Below are 22,921 nucleotides of genomic sequence, written 5' to 3' on the forward strand. Positions count from 1 at the left end.
GCATAATGTTAATCTAAGAATATTTTCTGTGTATTACCAAATCAAGTCAATGAATATGCCATATTTTAATTCTGACATTTCATGGTTATGTCTAAAGAAAGGGCCTAGAAGTGAGCAAGCCTAGTTTCCAGAATGTAGTCTTGAAATTCTGATTCCTCCCCAAAAGAAAGCAGGGCTTTTCTAAAATATCTTTAATTTTAAGTTTGTGGCATGAAATGTACGGAGTGATCTTAAAACATTTTTTGTTCCAGATACCCAGAAGGATAGAGTAGCATGACAACTGTGTCTATGACAAAGTATCTCAGGAATCAACTTGAAAACACTCTAGGGTGACAGGTGTCTTAGATTTAGCCTACAAGTCTTGAATCTTGAGAAACCTTTTAGACCAGGTACAGGGTAAAGTCGTTTACTCTCTGAGGTTTACCACTAGCCAAAAAAGAGACAGCTAGGATATCAGATAAGTACTTGAGCTGCATTAAATTAGCATTCCTCATGTTTATTCTATGTATTCATAATGGTGGAAAAAACCTCAACACAAAACCTCTCAGACTACACTAATTGTTCATCATTAGTAGATATTTGGAAATCCTTTTGGAAACTGATAAAGCAAGGGAAAAATAAAATACTTTTTATGGTGGTGCTGGGGTTTAACCTCCTAAGTATTTATTCTTTTCTCTCTGAATACCACCCCTGGGTAAACAAATAGTAGATGAAGTTAAGTTTCTTTTTGCTGAGAAATTTCATGTGTTAGCAACTAAAGGTGAAACAGTAGAATTGGAATATCACATTTTGCAATTACTTAGGTGATTAATGGGTTTTGACATTTAATATGTGTCTGCTAATAACCAAAAAGTGAAAATCATACTTGTGTTACAGTTATACAGCTACCTAATGATTAACCTTGCCAACAATATTAAACCTGAAGCTGATGAAGCTGTCTACACCCACCTACTAATTTATGTGAAATGTACAAGAGTGACAAACTTATTAAATTGCACTATGGGAATACAGTAAACAAAACATTCCATGGGAAACCATGTAGAACAGATGATCTAATGTAGTACACAAATTGCAAATTGAAAAAAAGTGGTAAGGAAACCTAGAGCCAAATGAAATGTTTAGGTGTTTACATCTATATTTCAGTGATAAAAACATAAGTGATGACTGAGAATGTAGCTCTGTGGTAGAGTGCTTGCTTGGCATGTGCAAGGCCCTTTGATTCACCATCAATGCCATAAATAAATTAATGAAAAAAATCTAAGACGATAGATAAAAGTAAGCAAGTTACTACAATAAAAAGGATATTAGTATTTTTTTCTTGGAGTGCGAAGGCAAAGTATAGACACATTTGTGGTTGTTATCACAGTTGCCTATTTGTATCATATTTAATACAAGTATAAACTACAATAAGAAACAAGGAAAGGAAATTGATGGCAGTGAAGGCAACTACATTGGGAAATGGTGAAAGTTGATACCTTATAGATTAGCTAAGAATTGTTGACTGAGGATTTTGTTGAATGCTATTCTCAGAAGAATTAACATAATCTAACTAGACACTAAAATTTATTATTAAGAGGGCTGCAGTGCTTAAAATGTTGGTGTGTCTTTGCGCCCGTGCCCGTGCCTGCATATGGGTGCTGATCCTGGGGCTAGAACTCAGGGCCTGGGTACTGTCCTTGAGATTTTTTTGCTGAAAGCTACCACTTGAGCCATAGCTCCATTTCCTGCTTTCTTAGTTTTTAATTGCAGGTAAGAGTCTCACAGGCTTTCCTGCCTGGTCTGTCTTTGAACAGCAGGAATCCTCAGGTCTCAGCCTCTTGAGTAACTAGGATTACAGGTGTGAGCCACTGGTGCCTCACTTAAAACTAGTTTTGAGGAAACAGATATGGCAGGATGAATTTCAGAGACAGTGAAAGCTAAATGTTAAAGATGGTGGCGAGTTGCAGCATGGGTTGTCTCTTTGCTTTGTTGCCATTGCTGAGGTCAAATAATGATCATGATATATTGTTTATCCTATCTGCTCCCTTCACCTCACTCTCCCCAGGAAAACTACTCTCGATCCAGCTTCTGTAGTAAAGTGGCCTGAAATATTTAAGTCTTTATTGTTTTTAATTTTACTCTGAATAGAAATGGTAATAAAAGGTGACAGAAAGTGAGTTTTTTGTTTTAGTAAGTCTTTTGTTATTTATTGCTAGAAAACCTTAGGAAAACTGAAGTAGAGTCACGATGATTTTTTAATGACTAGTCAAGTTTGGAGAAGTTTAAGGCTACTCCCTGGGGCACTGAGAAAAGAGAAACTAGCACTGGAGGCAGTAGTAGTTGGAAATCTAGCACACAAGTTATCCACTAAGGTCTGCACATTGATATCACCTTGGGGTAAAAAATAATTGGAATTTTAAAACCTGTCCACCTAAATTTAATGTTCAGTCAAAACTGAGAACCACTGGCCTGGAGAAAAAAAACAAAAAACTGGTTTGGGACTGCAAAGGATCTTTGGGTTCCATAGTGTGTCTCTATTTCAGATTATTTCCCCTTGGGATAAGAATTTAATTTCTTGTAAAGGTTACTTATGGTACTTCTGGGTGTTTCCTGGGAGATTTGATATTTCTAAGGAGTTATTAGTTGTTTCTGGGTGAGAAATAAAAAAAGCATGAATAAATCTTTAGCATCCAGAAAGAATGGACAGATTCACATATCAACAGTAATGACAAACTTCATGGATTAACTTACTACTTACAATGTTGTGATCTGTGCACAGGTTGCCTGTGATATGCTTCGGAGAATTATTCGCATCTTGTATCTCAGTAAGAGACTCCAAGGACAACTGCAAGGGGGAAGCAGAGAGATAACAAAAGCTGCACAGAGTCTCAATGAACTTGGTAAGTCCTTTTTGATTAAAACATTAGTAGAGGTTTGAAGATATTACTTGATTTATTAACTTGCATTCTCTCCATGAACAGTCTTGAAGAACAAATAAAAAATTGACTGGGTATACACAGCATGGATAAGTAAAAGTAGTTCCTTTTTTGGAAATATTGTTTCATTTGAAAATTTATCACAAAGTACAAGTGACTCCTTTTCACAAAGAGATGTTTAAATTTTCACACTTATAAGATTTATGTCAGCACCGCCACAATCATAGTACAGAGCAGGTCCATCATCTCCAGCATTCACTCATCACTTTATGATTACACTTGTCCCCTCCCCATAAACATTGATTTTCTCTCTTATCATTGTAGTTTTGTCTTACTAGGAGTATCACATAAATGATGAAGTATGTAACCTTTTGATGATGGCCTCTTCTTCATCCAGCTCAATAAGGTTTGAGATACTGGGAGTACCAATAGTTTTACTGCTGTGTATTTGCTGGAATACTAGTCTATTGATGTAAAGGGTGTCTATTGATTCACTCCTTGTAGGACATTTATGTTCTTTTCAGTTTTGGTAATAATGAATATGCTGCTATAAGCATTTATGTATAGGCCTTCATATGAGCTTAAGTGTTCATTTCTACAGAAGAAATGATTTTTTTTAGGTGAAAAATTCCATGTTGATGTTATGTATAGGATTCTTTATTTGTTCAATTAAGAAAATTTGGTGCATTTGTTTGCTTTGGGTTTTTTGTTTGTTGCTTTTTGGTGGCACTGGGGTTTGAAGTCAGAACTTGGTACTGCCTAGGCAGGTGTCTACCACTACAGTCATGCTCCCAGTTATTTGTTCATTACTTTTTCAGGCACTTAGCAGGTCCTTGACAGCAGGTTTACTGTTTGAGATCCACAGTGCATCAGTTCATACTTTTTCAGGGAAAATTTTGAATAGCTAGTGAATCTATTTGGAATGCCCAACACCTGTGTTTTAATGAGGCTTTGTCATTTCTTTACCTCAAGTACTTGGTATTTTTCTTAAGTGGATAATACTGGTATCTCTCCCCCCCCGCCCCCCCCCCCCCACTTATTAGGTAGCATTTCAACTCATGGCCTTGCACTTGCTAGGCAGGTGTCTACTGCTTGAGAACATACTCATTCTTTTTCACTTTTTAAGTTATTTTTTTAGATAGGGTCTTCTTACTTTTGGCTGAGACCAGCCTACACTATAATCTTTCTACCTATTCTATCTGAATAGCTGGGATTATAGGTATGTACCACCCACCACATTTGGATTATTGGCTTAGACATGGCTTCTTGCTTGGGCTGGCCTTGAACTGTATTCTTCCTGATATCTACCTCCTGAGCAGCTGAGATTTCAGGCATGTACTACCTCCATATGGGTTGTATTGTATTTTCTATAGATTTAGAGGCTTTTGATTATTTATACCTCAAATATTAAGGGTCTATTTCCTTTTTATTTCTTATTTTTTGCCAGTCCTAGGGCTTGAACTCAGGGCCTGAGCCCTGTCCCTGGCTTCTTTTTCTTTTTCTTTTTTTGTTTGTTTTTTGGCCAGTCCAGTGCCTTGGACTCAGGGCCTGAGCACTGTCCCTGGCTTCTTTTTGCCTAAGGCTAGCACTCTGCCACTAGAGCCACAGTGCCACTTCTGGCCGTTTTCTATATATGTGGTGCTGGGGAGTTGAACCCTGGGCTTCATGTATATGACGCAAGCATTTTTGCCACTAGGCCATATTCCCAGCCCTCCTGGCTTGCTAGCACTCTACCACTTGAGCCACAGTTCCACTTCTGGCTTTTTCTATATATGTGGTGCTGAGGAATTGAACCCAGGGCTTCATGTATGAGAGGCAAGCATTCTACCACTAGGCCACATTCCCAGCCCCTCTATTTACATTTGATGGTCTGCTTTGAAAGTAGTATGTCAAAATAACTTCATAATAATGTATATTAGGTATTTTTTGTTGTTGTTGTTGGTTGTGGGGCTTGAACTCAGGCCTAGGTGCTGTTCCTGAGCTTTTTTGCTCAAGGTTAGCGCTCTACCACTTTAAACCACAAATTCTACTTGCAGTTTTTGAGTGGTTAGTTGGAGATAATAGTCCCATGTACTTTGCTGCCCGGACTGACTCTGAACCATGATCCTCAGGATCAGGTCTCATCCTCTTGAGTAGCTAGGATTACAGATGTGAGCCACCAGTGCCTTGCCTAGATTTTCTCCCTAAATTTTCCTGTCTTTGAGGTTTCAATTACACAGTCATGATGTAATGCTTGTGCTATATTTTTACTGATGGAAGAAATGTATGATCCTAAACAAGTCATGCTTAAACATTTCAGTTGTGTAATGTTCAAATATAGGCTTGGCTTTGGCTCATTCCTGGACTGATATTTAGTATACCGAGCACATGCCATATAAAAAGTTAAATTTTAAAGTGGTGAGTAATGCTTAAATGTTATTTCACAGTATGTTCTAAACATAGCAGTGTAAAAACCCTAGTATCAACTGTTATGTTTGCTTAATCATACTTAATTTTTTACTTTTGAAAAATAATCTGTAGGACAATAGAATATTAACATGGATGAACAATTCAAAGGTTTGTGTTTATCACTAACAATCCTTTATATTAAAAATAGCTAGATTTTTATTATTATCTTTCTCTTCTATAATTGACAGATGCTGTATTCCTTAAAGCCATTATTGTCCCGATATAACGATGACTTTACTCAAAGCCTTTTTAGTATTAAATATTAAAAAGGTTTTGAGAAAATGTAGTTCATGGTAGAATTGTCTCAGAGTGGATGAATTAATTTAAAATGTTATAGGCAGACAGATTAAGTAAGATTTATTATGATTTGTAAAACCATCATAGTTTGTATTTTACTCCTTGGTTTGGGGCCAGTCTTAGCATTGATAAATGATTAAGGAGAAAAATAAATTTTTTGTTTGAAATTAATATTTTAATAAAAATGACAGTCACTTTTGCAATTTTATATATGCATATCAGATTACATTTTTGTGGCTGGAGCATCAGTATTATTATTTATGCTTGCATCTGTGTGGTTCTGCTTCTTGTTATATAATTGAACCCAGTAGTTGAGTGCAAAGCTAGTTATCCCATGAGGAGATAAGAGTGAAAAAAAAAATATATATATTTTTTGGCCAGTCCTGGGGCTTGGACTCTGGGCCTGAGCACAGACTGTCCCTGGCTTCTTTTTGCTCAAGGGTAGCAATCTGCCACTTGAGCCACAGTGCCACTTCTGGCCATTTTCTGTATATGTGGTGCTGGGGAATCGAACCCAGGGCCTCATGTATATGACGCAGGCACTCTTGCCACTAGGCCATATCCCCAGCCCCAAGAGTGAAAATATTTTAATTTCATCATGTAAGGAGAGCACTGGGGAGAACTCCCTAGTGTCTCCCTGAACACAGGCCCTAAAGAGACTTTATTAGGACTTATGCTAGTTTATACTGGAAAGATTTCATGTACAGGCAGATACTTTTCACACTTGACCACTTGTAGTGTTTTGAAGTCAGAAGGCAAGTTTACATCTCACAGCTTTATAAAATTACCTTATGTGATGTGTGTAAGAAAGATAAATGCACTTTATGTTGCAATTTTGATCCGATCCCAGGACTTTTTTTTTTATTATGTATATAAAAATAGTTTAAAATCCCAAGTCTAAGTCACACTGGTTTCAAACATTTTGGTAAGTATACTCAGTTTATATCAATTTAAGACACATATTGGATACCAGCTGACAATTTCCTCCCCTCCACCTTCCCTCTTTTCATCCCTTTATCCCTTCCTTCCTTTCTTTCCTAACTTTATTGGAACTTCTTTTTCTCCTCCTTTCCCTCCTTCCTTTCTTCTTTCATAGTCTAAGTGAAATTTTGAAACTTAATTTTGCCGTGAAACATTACTAGTAACAAAGAAATGAATACACAATCTTCCTTTAATGTTTCTTCAGTTCTCTTAGTAATTCTCCTTCAAACATTTACTGATTTACTCTGTCACAATAGATTGGTTTCTACTTTAAAGGTTTTTTTTTTTTTTGGCCAGTCCTGGGCCTTGGACTCAGGGCCTGAGCACCGTCCCTGGTTTCTTCCCGCTCAAGGCTAGCACTCCGCCACTTGAGCCACAGCGCGGCTTCTGGCCGTTTTCCGTATATGTGGTGCTGGGGAATCGAACCTAGGGCCTCGTGTATCCGAGGCAGGCACTCTTGCCACTAGGCTATATCCCCAGCCCTTTAAAGGTTTTTTAAAAATATAAAATGAAATCATACGTTCTTTTTCCCTCCCTGCCAGTCGTAGGGCTTGAATTTAGGGCCTGGGCACTGTCCCTGAGATTATTTTTCTCAAGGCTAGTGCTCTACCGCTTGAGCCACAACTCCACTTCTGGCTTTTTTGAGTAGGTTATTGGAGATAAGAGTCTCATGGAATTTCCTGCCCAGACTGACTTCAAGCCATAATTCTCGGACCTCAGCCTCCTCAGTAACTAAAATTACAGGTGTGAGTCATCAGCACCTGGCTTCATTCCTTTTTGTTTTTCTTTTCTTTTTTTTTGTTGGAACTAAGTTTTGAATTCAGAGTCTTACACTTTCTAGGCAGGTGTTCTGTATTCAAGTCATGCAGCCAGCTCTCTTTTTGGCACTGGTTATATATTTTTAATTAGTTCACATTGGTTATACAAGTGGATTTCATTGTAACATTTCATATACATTATACACATATATATAATATAATTATGGATAGTATATGTAAAATATATGTATATATTACATATAATCTTCTATCATTTTCCCTTACCTCCTGGCTCCTTCCTGAAACAATTTCAACAGTTTTCTTTGTTCAGTTTTCATATATGCAAACAAACTACTTCAATCATATACATCGTCATCCTCATCCATACTCTTTAGTTAGCTCAAGGTGCTTTTGCGATAGGTTCTTTCTTCCTGTCTACGTGTGTGCCTAGGCTTTGGTCCACCTATTTTAGGTTTCATCATAGTTAGGATAATAGCTGTGCACTACCACATCCAACTGTTGTTAAGGAAGGATCTCAAGGATTTTTCTACCTAGACTGTCCTTAAATCACTATCTTCCCAATCTCAGCTTCCTAAGTCACTAGGATTAAAGGCATGAGTCACCAGTGCCTATGTTTGGAATCATACTTGGGAATCATACTAGGTATGTACTTTTGTTCAGTTTCTTTCAAACAGTGTAATTATTTTGAAATGGACACAAATACTGAAATTTGTGTGTATCGATAGCTTATCATTTTCAATTGTTAACGAGTATTCCAATGACACATAAATGCTAGCTTACCCATTCTCCCTAAAGAGACCTATGAGTTATTTGGGGGTATTACACATCTAGTTCTGTGAACTTTCATGTATAAGTCTTTGTATCTTTTCATTTCTTTTGGATAAACACCTAGGAGTAGACTGTGTGGACCACATGGTAGATAGATTGCACGTTGCATGTGGTTTGAGTTCATGATAAAAGCTACTAGAACTAGTAAGTTTAGCAAGACTTCAAGATACTAAATGAGTATACAAAGAAAAATACTTTTATATACTCTGTCAACACGCAATTGAAAATTGAGGTTCAGCAATACCATTTGTAACAGTATAAGATATGTAAAATACTTAAGGATAAATTTCTTTAAAAGATGTATAAGACTAGCTGGGCAACAGTGGCTCATACCCATAATTTGAGACTAGCAACTCAAGAGGTTGAGATCTAAGAATCACAGTTTGAAGCCAGCAGGAATAGGAAAGTCTGTGCGATTCTTAAGCTCCAATAACCAATTTAAAAAAGCCAGAAGTGGAGCTGTGGCTCAAGTAGTAGAGTCCTACCCTTGAGCAAAGTTAAGGGACAGTGCCTAGGCAAGCCCCAGGACTTGCACACAAACAAAAGTTGTACAAGATCAGTAGGTTGCAAATTGTAAAATATTGTTGGGAACAAGTAAAAAAAAAACCTAAATATACTTATCCATAGCTGGTAGATTTTATATTGCTTATTAAAACATTGTTTTTTTTTTTTTTTTTTTTTGTTTGTTTTTTTTTGGCCAGTCCTGGGGCTTGGACTCAGGGCCTGAGCACTGTCCCTGGCTTCTTTTTGCTCAAGGCTAGCACTTTGCCACTTGAGCCACAGCGCCACTTCTGGCCATTTTCTGTATATGTGGTGCTGGGGAATCGAACCCAAGGCCTCATGTATATGAGGCAGGCACTCTTGCCACTAGGCCATATCCCCAGCCCCTAAAACATTGTTTTTTCTCAAGTTGATCTATAGATTCAACACAGTTGCACTTTAAAATACAGAATGATTTTAGAACTTGACATGGTTGTTTTTAAATTGTATAGGAACATGTAAATGACCTAAAATATCCAGAATAACTTTTAGGAGAAAAACAAGGCTGGAAGATTAACCCTACTTGATTTAAAGACTTATTATAGACTTATAGTAATCCAGGCTTGGAGATGACAATTACATCAAAAGTAAAGATTGGAGTGTCCAGAAATAGACATCAGCCCATATGAACAATTGATATTTGACAAATTTAATGGTATTACTTCTCCATTTGTCAAGGGAGTAATTGAATATTAAATGTGCAGACCAGTGAACTTGTGTCCATCGTTCACTTTGTAAGTCCTTAGCTCAAGGCAGACCTCAGTCCAAAATATAAAATGTAGAAGTTTATAACTTGTATTAGGAGAAAAAGAATATGTTGTAATTTTAACTTAATCATTAATTTCTTAGACTGTATTCAAAGCATAAATCACAAAGAATAAAGTTGATAAACTTGTCTTTATAAAAATTTGAGGTAGGTTAAAATATATTTTTGTAAGAAGTCTATATTTGATAGAACATTCTGTTACTCAGAATATATTTTTAAAAAATTCTCATATTTCAGAACATAATTCAATTAAGCTGATTTTAGGCTTGATTGGCAAAAATAGGCAAATTTGAACACACAGATCACTGAAGAATAATTGTTTATATACAGAAAGATGCTTGATTAGTTAGCATCATTAGACATTAGGGAGCCAAATATTAAATTCATACTATTACTGACAAAATTAAATTCATATTACTACTAACAGATTAAGCAGAATTATTTTAGCTCACATTTACTTGTACTTTTTTGCAATGGTTAAAAAGTAAAATAATGTTGATTTTTTACTTTTTTAAGAAGTGTATGTGTGTAATTAAACCTAAGGCCTTGTGAGTGCTAGGTAAGTACTTTACCAGAAGGTAATAACGTTTTTTTTTGAGCAATAGTAAGATGCTTGAAAAAAATTGTTTTCTAGTTTACTTTTAGCCCATCTGAAAAGATCCCTACATAATGTATAGGTTTAGTTTAGTTTTTTTTTTTTAGAATATTTTGAATAGCTGGGTATGCTGTTAGTGTAAAAAAAAAAAAACAACGATTTTTTTAAAGAGTCTGGCAGCTCCTTTTAAAATTCAGTTCAGTGTCTCAAAACTCTAAATATGATTAAGCTTAGTGAGGTGGTTTTCCTACTGTCAATATATGTGTATCAAGTTAAATAACAGGTTTGTTTATCCTATGGAATGCTCATTTCTGTTTTTTCTTGGTTCCTATTTTCTAACCATAATACAGATTTGGGAAAAAATTGAATATACTCTTTGCTTCTGTATTATCAGTTAGTAAAATTCTGCTGAGTATTCTTGGATTTGAATATTTAAATGTTGAGATAACTGGAAGATTGCAAATCTGTGCTACTTAGAATTTAGCTAGATGTTCTTTGCTTTCACACTTATTTCTGTGACCTGTTGAGAAACTCCTTTTGAACCTACTTCTTCCTACTTAATGGTTTCCTTTTTAAAATTGTAGTATTTACTGGGCGCCAGTTGCTCATGCTTGTAATCCTAACTACTCAGAAGGCTGCGATCTTAGAATCACAGTTTAAAACCAGTCGGGGCAAGCAAGTTAGTAAAAATCTGGAAGTGGAGCTGTGGCTCAAGTGATAAAGTGCTATCTCTGGGCACAAAAGCTCAAGCTCTTGAGTTCACACACACACATACACACACACACACACAAACACAATCATATGTTGTTTATATTAAGAACCTTCAAACTCTTGATTCTTCATAAAATATGTAATAGTTTTAAACTGTAGTCACACTACAGTATTAGGGAAGGTACTAGAATACTAAAACTTCTTATTTCTGCTGTAAATACATTTTGATACCTGTTTTCTGACCTCCCCTTTTCTCCTCTGATGAACACTATTTTACTCTACCACAATGAAGTTAACTATTTGAGTTTCCATATTGAATGAGAATGTGTGGTATTTTTTAAATGCCTACTTTAAAAAGTTTTCTAATAATAAACGTTACTCTTATAACTAATGGGTTATTTTCATTTCTGTAAACTATTATGTAAATATTCACCTAGTTGTCTATTAGGTATTGTTATAATTTTGTTTTGTTTTTTGCCAGTCCTGGGGCTTGAACTCAGGGCCTGAGCCCTGTCCCTGGCTTCTTTTTGCTCAAGGCTAGCACTCTACCACTTGAGCCACAGCGCCACTTCTGGCTTTTTCTATATATGTGGTGCTGAGGAATTGAACCCAGTGCTTCATGTATACAAGGCAAGCACTTTACCACTAGACCAAATTTCCAGCCCTTTGTTATAATTTTATTTTTACCCACCTGCTACTTACTTTGGTATAACTTGCACACATAGCAACCACATCTCACAGCTCTTAGCAGTACAATTTACTATTTCCTGAAATATAATGTGACATGTGCTTCTTGAAGTTGTGAAACTTGGTGGCCCTAAGAATGGGTCAGCATGTAACTTCATTTTTAAAAAATTGTATACCTATTTTCCCCAGTGCTATTCAATGAATAATCTATCCTTTACTACAGATACAGAGTGTTCATTATTTCATAATATCATCTTTCATTTGTGGGTCTTTTATGGGCTTTATGTTGTATTTCAAATACAAAACTGGAATAGTTCCCTTCTCAAAATCTTGGGGTTAACTTTTACTTCATCTTATTTTATTAATATTTGCACTTAGATTTTCCAGTGTTTTTTTTTCTTTACTAGATTTAGGTGAAATGCAGCATATAAATTTTCCATTGATATAATTTTGAGATTGTATCTTTGTGTAAGTAATTTGCAGAAGATCTCTGGTTCTACATTTGAACAATGTTGAGCCATCATCCAGTATTTGTATTACTTTCTGTTAGATGTTATATTGTAGTTTAGGCCTCAGGAAAGAGAATCTGATGGAAGATCTGCTACTATCAGGGGATATATATGAATGAAGTTATACTTTAGGAAGAGAAATGGATACGTGAGAGATTAATAGCCTGTGGCTTGATCTCTAACTTACAGTGGTCTAGGTATCAAAGGCCTCAACTGTGCTTCTAGAAAGTGAGAATTTTTTTTTTTTTAGAAGCTTTCTTAGTTTAAGACTAAGAAGGCATTCATTGGATTTAGGGGTTGAATTATAGGTTTATTTCTTGTTTACTTTATTTTTTGCCAGATAAAACATGAGACACACCCACTTTCCTGCTTTAACTCTCTTCCTTTCCATATTCGTAGTCTAATAGTCATACAGATGTATTATTGGTCTGGAAACTGTTTTCTTGCTTATTTGTGTTGTGTCTTTGCTTAATAGTGCTCCTCTTGTCTTCATATCATCATTTAGTCTCATCTCTCATTTAAAGTTCATTTCAAATGCTCTTTCCTTCTCATTCAGGTACATGTACTCCTTTTCCCAATTGCTCTTTGTAGTCTTAGATTTTCCATTGGATATTGAGGTTGGCCAGATAACAAATATGTCTTAGACCACTGCCTTTGAAAGCATATACAAGGGTTTATGAAATGATCAAATTTGGTGTGAGGACTGTAGTAATGGACCATTTAAAAATTCTTTTGTAAGGCTTTTTAGGGCTTACAAGATAACAGAGTTATATATTTTAGTAACTAGGACTTACCATTTATGGTGTGATTTTGTTAGTGCTTACAAGGTAACCTATATATTATAGTAAACAGGGTTTTTGATTACCACTATTTGGTAGTCAGGGTGTTTGGGGAAATGTATTAAGTACTGTGACATGTTTGTTATTAATTGTTTTTGAAACATTTTTGTAATTTTTGAGAAATTGCATTGCAAAACCAATAAGCATATTTTAATATAAATGGTGCTAATAGAAAAATACTGTATTTAAAAAGTTTCTCATCTTATTTTTCATTTAATAATGGGAATAAAATATTTGTATGGCATCTTAACATGTAGTTCAGAACCCATTTCATTCCTTTCTTTTAGCTCTAATTGTATCTGCTCTAACTGTATCATTGAGTCATCCGTAGACAGATATTTTAATGAGAATCAGAAATTTAAAGCAAAGGAAGTTTTTGAAAATTGAATTATTTAGCTTATTTCACAATTTGTTAAAAGCCAGCTCTATTCAAGGGTAAGGTGATGTTTTAGAGATGTTAATCTTTACTGAAACTCAGGTTACCTGTTCAGATATATGTCCTATGCTTACTCTGCCAGTAATTTTTTTTGAGAATTTTGTTGAGAGAGAGTATTTCTGGACACTTTTTCAGAAAACCAACCAACCTGGCTATTCCTTTTATTTCCCTAATCTCTGAAGGTTGGGAAATAAAGAAAGGAGTAAGCATATTCCAATGACTTGAGAACTTTTTTTTTAAGAATACCTGTCATTCTCTGTTTCACTGACCCCTTAGATATGTTACAAAATGGTTGAGACCCACTATATTAATATTCTAAAATAAGTTCTTCGATTAAGCCAGAATTATCAAAGATTTTATATCTGGTGATCTTGGTTGGTTTTTGGTTGTTTTGTTTTGTTGTGACACAGAGTTTTTATATGTAACCTAACTGGTCTTGAATTCATATTGCTCCTGCCTCAGCTACTCCAGTGTTGGGATTATAGGTATGTGTCAACAAGCCTGATTATATCTGAGCAACATTATATTGTTTGTTTCCATATAATTCTTTTTACTAAATTTTTACTTAGTTTGAGTTATACATTGGGTGTAATTATAATCAGCCTTGTGGAATTTTATTGCCTCATTGTTTGGGTTCATTTTAAATATTGAGTGATATAAAAAGAACGACATGAAACTTAGATTAATTTATAGTTGTTGAAAACATGGTTTACACATTATATCTAAAAAGACTCATGGAAGCTACTGATCCTGGTCTTGGTACCAGTAATTGTTTGCTAGGGTGTTTTTTAAATTTTAAAATTTTATTACTTCTGAATCAGGTAATTATCTCCCATCTTTTAAAAAAATAAACTAATGGTTAACAAAGGGAAAAATTTGCAGCTTACCACTTGCAAAACTGATTGGCTTAATGATAAATGCTTACATTTTTGTTTCATGTTTCATTTGTATTTTGAAACAAGATCTCACTGCATAGCTGACCTCTAACTTATGATCTGACCTCTAACTTATGATCCTCTTTAGTGCTGGGATTAAAGATAGCTACTATGCCCATCTCATATAGGAAGGCCAGGCCTCATTCCCTCTCTTCCCTTTCTCCCTCTCATCTTCTTTACCTTTTTATGTCCTCCCTCCTTCCCTCTTTTCCTCCCCTCCCACTTTCTTTTTCCCCTCTCCCCTCTCTCTCTTCCTTTTTCTTCTCCTCCCCTCTCTTCCCCTCCCCTTCTTTCTCCTCCTCTCTCCTCTACTCCCCTCCCCTCTCATTGCCTTTTTTCTCCCCAGTACAGAAAGAAGAAAGGCCCTACACTTTGCCAACTGTTCCTACACCATCAGCCCTTTTTGCCTTAATTATTTTTCAGATAGGCTTTGATTTTTTCTTTTAATCTCAATCATCTCCTAAGTAATGTGGCTGAAAACACCTCTCTTTTTTCTTGAGATAAAATCTCACTAGTGTTTTCCCTTGGACTGATTCTCCCAATCGCTGCCTGTAAAGTATCTGGGATTATAAGTGTGTACCACCATACCTGGCTCATACAGGGTTTTATAAACAGTTTGGGTTGTTGTTGTTTTTTTTATTCTTGGCATCTTTCCTATTCTGATTTTGTCTATTGCATTCTCATTTAGTTGAATCATACCTAAAATTCTATGATTTTTTAAAAGTTTCCTTACATTTGTGCTCCTTAACATAAGATGATGTTGTATTCTTATTAACTCCTTTTAGATTGAGAATACTTTAACTTAAAACATTTTCACTTGCCTAACTTACTGACATTATAGTTTAGGCTTAGAAAAATTCAGAACACTTACATTAACTTCCATTAGGGCAAAATGTTCTTTTTTTTTTTGTTAATAACTACTTTATTTATTTTCAATTGATAATTTTGTTTTATTATCAAACTGATGTACAGAGAGGTTACAGTTTCATACGTTAGGCATTGGATACATTTCTTGTATTGTTTGTTATCTCATCCCTCATTCCTCCCTCCCCTCTCCCTTTTCCCTCCCCGCCCGCCCTGCCCCCTGAGTTGTTCAGTTCATTTACACCAAACAGTTTTGCAAATATTGCTTTTGTAGTCGTTTGTCTTTTTTTACCCTGTGTCTCTCAATTTTGATATTCCCTTTCAATTTCCTAGTTCTAATACCAGAATACACCGTTTCCAATATATAACATATAGCGATAGTGAAGGTACAACCACAGGAAAGGGATACAAGAAGATCATCAATAATGGAAGCTGCAGTTACACATAGCACATTGAAAGTAGTTACAACAGTGATATAACAATAGTTTCCATAACATGGAGTTCATTTCACTTAGCATCATCTTATGTGTTCATAAGGGTATAGCTATTGGGCTCTTGTGATCCTCTGCTGTGACTTGCCTAAACCTGTGCTAATTATTCCTTATGAGGGAGACCATAGAGTCCATGTTTCTTTGGGTCTGGCTCACTTCACTTAGCATAATTTTTTCCAAGTCCTTCCATTTCCTTACGACTGGGGCAATGTCATTCTTTCTGATAGAGGAATAAATTCCATTGTGTATATGTACCACATTTTCCTGATCCATTCGTCTGGGCAAAATGATCTTAAGTCTACATATCAGTAAATTGTTAAATGCCTCATTTAATTTATTGAATATTTATATCTGAAAAACACTGGCAACACCATATACTGTAGAGTGTGTTAGTTGTAAATATGGCAATCGCAAATTTTACTTTCCTACTTTATTTTGTTTTTTTGTTATTTTGTTTTGTTTTATACATCCTTGGAGGAGCATACTGATTTTGTAAATCACTGTTCCAAGAAAAATATACACATGCATATACCTATGAATTCTTGCCTCCCGTTTCAGGGTCTTACAAGATCATGTCTGGATCACAATTTATGTATTTTTAGGCTTCACATTATAGCTAATATAATAGGTGCATGCCCTTGCACCCAGTTGTTATCTGAGACTGGGTCTCCAGAACTTTTCTTCCCAGGCTGGGTTTGATTCATGATTCTCCTGATCTCAGCCTGTGGAATAGCGAGGACTAGAAACAAGCCACTGGTGTTTAGCTATAATTTTTATCTTCTATGTCCTGTATTGTATTTTAAATTTTTATCTTCTATGTCCTGTATTGTATTTTAAACGAAATTCTATATTGAAATGGGTACTACTGTGTAATAAAACACATACTTCATGATCAGAATAAGATAATTTAATGATGAGTAGTGGCTAATATTGAGTATTTTGGTTGCATGGAATAGAAGTTGTTTGTGGTATTTTGTTTCATATTTAGTACCACTTTATCTTCTTAATGTGTATGGTTTTTAAAGGAAACATTTTTGTAAATAAAAACAAAGTTTTCTCCATGAGAAGCTAAGGTCTTAATGGATTATAATGTGTACAGTTCAATCAATTAAAATGAATTAAGTTTTAATTTTTTTCTCAAGGTAGTATGCATTAAGAGCTGCATTTGTTAGGTACCCAAATGGAGTACTAGCTTGTACCACTATTTCTAGCTCTATAGTAGTAGTTCTTATATATTTCAGCAAGCAACTCTTTTGAGAGTATTTATTAAAATTGCTTTTTTATTTTTACAATCCAAGAGAGTTCCTGGTGGGGAGCAAGAATTGGCATTTGACAGAAGTAATGTAGAGGACATAGATGTATTACATTCTGAGAAACAATGTTTTAAGCAAGGTATAACAATAGGGTCAGAAGCTTCATTTGTATTCTATTTCATGAATATTTACTGATGAGTTAATGTGTATCAGAAGAAGTATTATGAACATATACATTAGTATAACTTGTAGTAGGTGATAACAGTTTTCTAAAGTTAGCTATAGTTTACTTGCATTTTCCTGCAGCAAAAGAAAACGTCAAGATTTTTTGAGAATTAGGAAGAAAACTATTGAAGTACAGTTATATTAATTTAATTTTTTAGTATTTTCACTGGTTATAAGGCATGAATATTAGCAGGAAGTACACATCTTTAGTTCTTCTCTAGTTAGTACTGTATGTCCAATTAAAATATCAAAAAATATTAGTTTGTCTCATGTTTATCTGCAGCTGTATTTGTTTTTCATTCCAACAGTCTGTTTAATATGGGCAACACACTTATTTGTTAGCCTTGTCATTAAATTTTTTATTGCAAATCAAAATTTTGTTTTCCATCTGTTTTGAGTATTATATGGCTTAGATGTTTGAGGTGAAACAAATTTTTTTTCCATCATCTTGTTATCCTGTTATTCTTTACATCTTGAGACATTGGTAAATGTGCCTTGATAAGTGTGCCATGCTTAATACCTCTCTGAAAAATATGACATACTACTTTCATGGAAACAAGGTGTGGAAAATGACTGTCATCGCAGACCGTCTCAGCTCTCCTTTATCTTATGTGATGCTTCAGGGTTTGTTAATGGTAGAGATTTAATGCTGGTGGCAGTGACAGGAATGACAGCCCTTTTTATCACTTGCTGGTGGAAGTACAAAGCTGTCACACGTACAGCTTACTGGGATTTATAACTTCTGTGTGGCTAGAATGATAGGGGTACTAAGGATCATTTTTGCATGTTCTTTATTGTGAACCAAGGGAGAAAAGTATTGCCATTAAATTTATCCCTCTCTTCCTCACACAAAAATGAATATTCCTTAAAGGGTGTTAAGTTTTGTGTGAGTCCACTTTTCCATTTTTTTCAATCTTAATACTTTTGTGCTTCAAACATCAACAAACTATTTTAATAGTCATTTATACTTCTTAGGATGGAGTGTCTATCATTATACTCTTAATATATTCAACCTGTCAACTGGAGTATCTTTTCATTATTTTGAATGGTTTTTAGGGAAAGGTCAGAATTCAAATTAGTTTTCTTCTGTGAACTCTGATCCTTAATTATATGTCTTGGTTGGCTAAGAATCCTTGAGTGTTTTAAATCCTTTTTTTTTTTCAGTCTTATCTGGATTTTATTATTCCCCTTTTCTCTTAAAATATCATCTGGGCACTGCTTTTCTCCTCTAACATTTATTACAAATCAATTCATGCTGAATTTTCTTGCAGTTCATGTGGTTTCCAAATGGTATTCAGGAGTATACATCTCTGAGGAAAATACATCTCTGTAAGGAAAATAGTCTCCAAAACTTGGAGTTTTCTTATTTCCCATTTTATTTAGAAGAAAGGAAAAAAGAAATGTTTCAGGTTTTATTTCTTGCTTCCTGTTTCTATTCAGATAAATGTCTTACTACTGTTACCAAACTAAGAAATGTAAACCTGTATTACATTTTCCAAGGTGATTTTTAATATAGAGTGAAACAAATTTTCCAGTATAGAAGTTTATCTGACCCTTTATAAATAGCATCTTTTAGAAATATACCTATCTTTAATTTTCTTACTTAAATAATCTTTATTCAGCACTAACAGAGAACAAGGAAGATAGGTATATAGTGAGTTGAATGATTATTCATAATGAGTGATCAGGGGAAAAAGCAAGGGATAATGTTTGTATTTTTCTAGTGCATATGTTTGTGTTTTTCATTGTGTTTGTAATTTTTTATAAGTATTGCTTAATAAGATCGTCATGCAATCATTATGAAGTACCAAGGCGATGAGATACAAATTATAAAAACCTCTCTACAAGAGGTTTCCATTGTTCTCCTCTTTGAGACACCTTTCCAAATGGAGAGTCTCTTACGTGCTTTCCTTAGCTTTCCTTTCACGTTCACATAAACTTGTTCTGTTTACCTAAAAATATGTGCTTAATATGAAAGTAAACAGATAAGGTTGAAAGTAGATAATTTTAAATAGTTTGAAATTTTTTTTGTAGTTTCCAATAATATTATTTTTGAATCATGTTTTTGTTCCTTTACTAAATTTCCTAAAAATTTCTTTTGATTTTGCTGTTCTTATCCATGTACTTGTGCTAGCCATAAGTGAATAGTTCTTCAATTATCGAGGCTCTTATCTTGGCAAGTAAGATACATGTAGCTGTCTCTGATAGCAATTGAAGACAATCACCAGAATGACTACCTTTGTAAAAAAAATGAAGTGTTAAAAATGATGGAAAGAGAACAATAAAATATTACATTGTCCTTATAAAAAATAAACTCAGTTCTATTTGTATATTACTATTTCATTAAAATTTTTGGAAGGTCATTTATTTTTATTATATTCCCTTATATTAATGCTGGCCTAGATTGCCTTCTAATGGTCCCAGTTTAACTTGTTTGATAATGTTCTCACTGCCATGTCACTTTCCTTCCAGGGAATAATTTATTCTTTCCAGAATATGTTAGAGCAATTTTCCTTACCAGTATTTTTGTTTATACTGCTCTTAAGTTTAGCACAATCCTTCCTCAGTCACTTAACAGTATTACTCTTCATTTATAGCATTTACAATATCCTGCCTCCTCCTTTATATATTTTTCATGATTTTTAAGACAGCATCAGCCTTCCTAAATCCAAAATGTACCAAAATCACCAACATTTTTAGTACCAATGTGATACCACAGGGGAAATTTCTGTACTGATGGATTTTAATTGATGTGTAGGTAAATTAAAAATACTGTAAAAATTACCTTTAGGCTATCTGTATAAGGTTAATATGAAATATAGATAATTGTAATGTTTATATTTGGGTATTATCTACAAAATATATCATTAAGTATAAACAATATACCAAATTTGAAAAGATTCTGAAAACATACTTGGATAAAACAAGTTGTTTCTAAGCATTTTGGTTAGGGAATAATTGACATATACTTTATTTATAGGTTTTAATCTCTTGAAGATCATGATCCTGTTTCTCAAATTTAAATCTCTGATACCATAACTTGAATATTGTAGAATTCAAATATAAATTGAATAATCACAAAATATAATGAAATAAGCCAGACACCAATGTCTCAGGCTTGTAATCTTAACTACTAAGGAGGCTGTGAAGATAGCCTGGTCACAAATGTCCTTGAGACTTCACCACTGAAGCAACCACAAAAAGCAAGACTGGAAGCATGGCTCAAATAAATGGTCAGTAGAGTATCAAGCAAGCAAGCAAGCTAAGGTTCCAGGTCATTAAGTAAAAAAGTAAGTAAATAAATAAATAAAACTAGGAATTTTGTTGACTGGAAAGTAATCTTGAAATTACTATGTATAATAGAACCCTACTTGTAGCCTGTTATCGTTTTAGATTTTCACCCTTGAGTCTAATTTCAGTTAAATAAGAAGTCTGATTTTTAACACATAAATAGTTGAGATTTTGTTGTACTTTATAGAAGAGATTAAAAAATTACTTTGTTGTTGTTGTTGTTGTTGTTGTGAGGCTTGAACTCTGGACCTGGGCTCTGTCCCGGATCTCTTCAGCTTAAGGCTAGCACTCTACCACTTGAGCCACAGTTGCACTTCCGTTACTGTGGTTTTGAAGTACAGAATTTTTGAGTTGCAATTTTCCTCTGTCAGTTGTGGGGCTTGAACTGGAGGCCTCAGCACTGTTCTTGAGCCTTTTTGCTCCAGTCTAGTGCACTACCACTTTGAACCACAGCGCTACTTCTATGCATTGCATTTTAAAAAAATGCATAATTGTAAATAATTCACTCTTCATAATAGGTTTGAGCATCTTTTTGGTAGAATAATAGCCTACTGATATAGCAAATGAAACAAAAAGGCTTGTATGTATTTCTATGAAGCTTATATTTGGCTGGAGCTCATATTTGGTTAGGGCTTTGTGTGCGTGGTGGGTACTGAGGTTTGAAGTCAAAGCCTTGTGTTTTCTAGACTTATTGCTGAACTATCTTTCCAGCTCTTTTGTGCTAATTATTTTTGTGATGGATCTTACTTCCTGCTTTGGCATGTGCCTTGACTGTGATCATGATTCTCCCCCTTTTTAGGCTTTCTGTTGTATCTGGGATGATAGGTGCATGTCAGCATGACCAGTAGCTGGTCGAGAACGGTTGTTGACAACTTTTTGCCTGGCTAGCCTCAAACTAGGATCATCCCAACTCTCTACTTAGTAGCTAGGATTACAGGCATGAGCCACTAACACCTGACTATAAATTCGTATAAATTGACCCAGTTGACACAGAAATTATTTTCTATGTGAAGTATAGCATTTGGATGTAAAAATACAGTTGTAAGAAATATTCTGTATCAAGTTTACTGTTACCTTTGTATTTTGCCTTTTCTTTTAGTGGCTCTGGGTACCTTGTGAATTCTAGAGAATCAGGTGCTCTGCCACTGAGCTATATCCCTGGATGAATGAGGATGGATACTTTTTTGCAAAATTGTTAGTAATGAAGTGAATAGTAGAAAAGCCATCCAAGAATGGCTCCTTAGAATGAGATTTAATTTTTTAAAAACATTGTCTATGTTGCTCATTTTCAGATTTAATCAGAGGTAGGTAGTTGCAGTCATCTGTAACTTGTTTAATATAAAGGCTAAATTTTAAACACAAGAATATTTTAGTTCATATATTGGATACTAGTTAACATACTAATAAGCTATTAGAGCTGGGCATTGGTAGCTCACACCTGTAATCCTTAGCTATTCAGGAGGTTGAGATCTGAAGGTTGGAATTTGAAGCCAGTTGGGCAGAAAAATCTGTGAATCTCTTGTCTCTGGTTAACCACCAAGAAAGCCAGAAGTGGATCAGTAGCTCCAGTGGTAGAGTGCTACATTGGAGCACAAAAGCTAAGGAACAGTGCCCAGTCCCTGAGTTCAAGCCTCAGGACCAGCACATACACAACACAAAAAGGCTATTAGAAGTTTCTGGTAGGTATGCATTTTCTTTGTTGTGAATCAGTGAGTATAATTTTGTGTGCCTGAAAGATGATTATAAGTGAGTAAGTTGCTTAATTGTTTACTCAATATCAAATGGACTAATAGGGCAGAGTTATAATATTTGCTAGTGATATGTTAAAAATTTGGTTTATTAGTAGAGATGAAAATACATGAAAAACATAAAATCTACTAGAAATAAATCTGTTTTTATCCTGATTGCTTTGGCATGTTTTAAACCTAAAATATTTAATATGCAAAGGGAAATTTTAATTTATGCTTTGGAGTCCACATAAAATGCATTTTAAAATGTAAAGATATTAAATATTCCATGCCAGATATATTTATTCAATGAAAAGTTTCTTAATACTTTTAATCTATGAATTAATTTCTCTACAGTGTTTCTAAAAAACTTTTTACTTTCTTAAGCTACATTTTGTCAACTTAACATTTCCTTAGTTACATAAAACAGTATAAAGAAAGACAAGAAATGGGTCTTTGCCAAGATTTGACAGTAGTCTTGCATTATTATAAGATATAAAATCCTATTTAATTGCCAGTATCCTCATAAATTTAAGCTATTGCATGGTGCTCATTTTCCCAGGGTGCTAGGTTATTTGAATCCCATTTATTTGTATAAAAGTGATATATTATTGAAATGTTTGACAATCTAATTTTTTTATTTAAAAATGAACTATTACTTGATTTAGTGAATATAGTGTTCAAACATTATTTTTGTGCAACTAATCAGTTACAAGGTAGTCAGAACTTTCTTTTTTAAAATAACATTACTTTCAGATAGTAGTATTAGCACACACTGCCAGATTATTACACTATGGAATTGGG

At 34.5% G+C, this 22,921-nt stretch overlaps 1 protein-coding gene across 1 annotated transcript in view; it reads left to right on the plus strand.

The window, feature by feature from the left end:
• Cog5 (component of oligomeric golgi complex 5) overlaps positions 1-22,921 on the plus strand; it is a 204,912-nt gene that overhangs the window by 19,189 nt on the left and 162,802 nt on the right. Inside the window, exon 6 of the mRNA XM_048339804.1 lies at positions 2,759-2,879. Coding sequence (XP_048195761.1) covers positions 2,759-2,879 — 121 coding nt within the window. The remainder of the gene's footprint in view (positions 1-2,758; positions 2,880-22,921) is intronic.

Source organism: Perognathus longimembris, chromosome 2 (assembly GCF_023159225.1).
Source record: "Perognathus longimembris pacificus isolate PPM17 chromosome 2, ASM2315922v1, whole genome shotgun sequence".
Classification (NCBI taxonomy): Eukaryota; Metazoa; Chordata; class Mammalia; order Rodentia; family Heteromyidae; genus Perognathus; species Perognathus longimembris.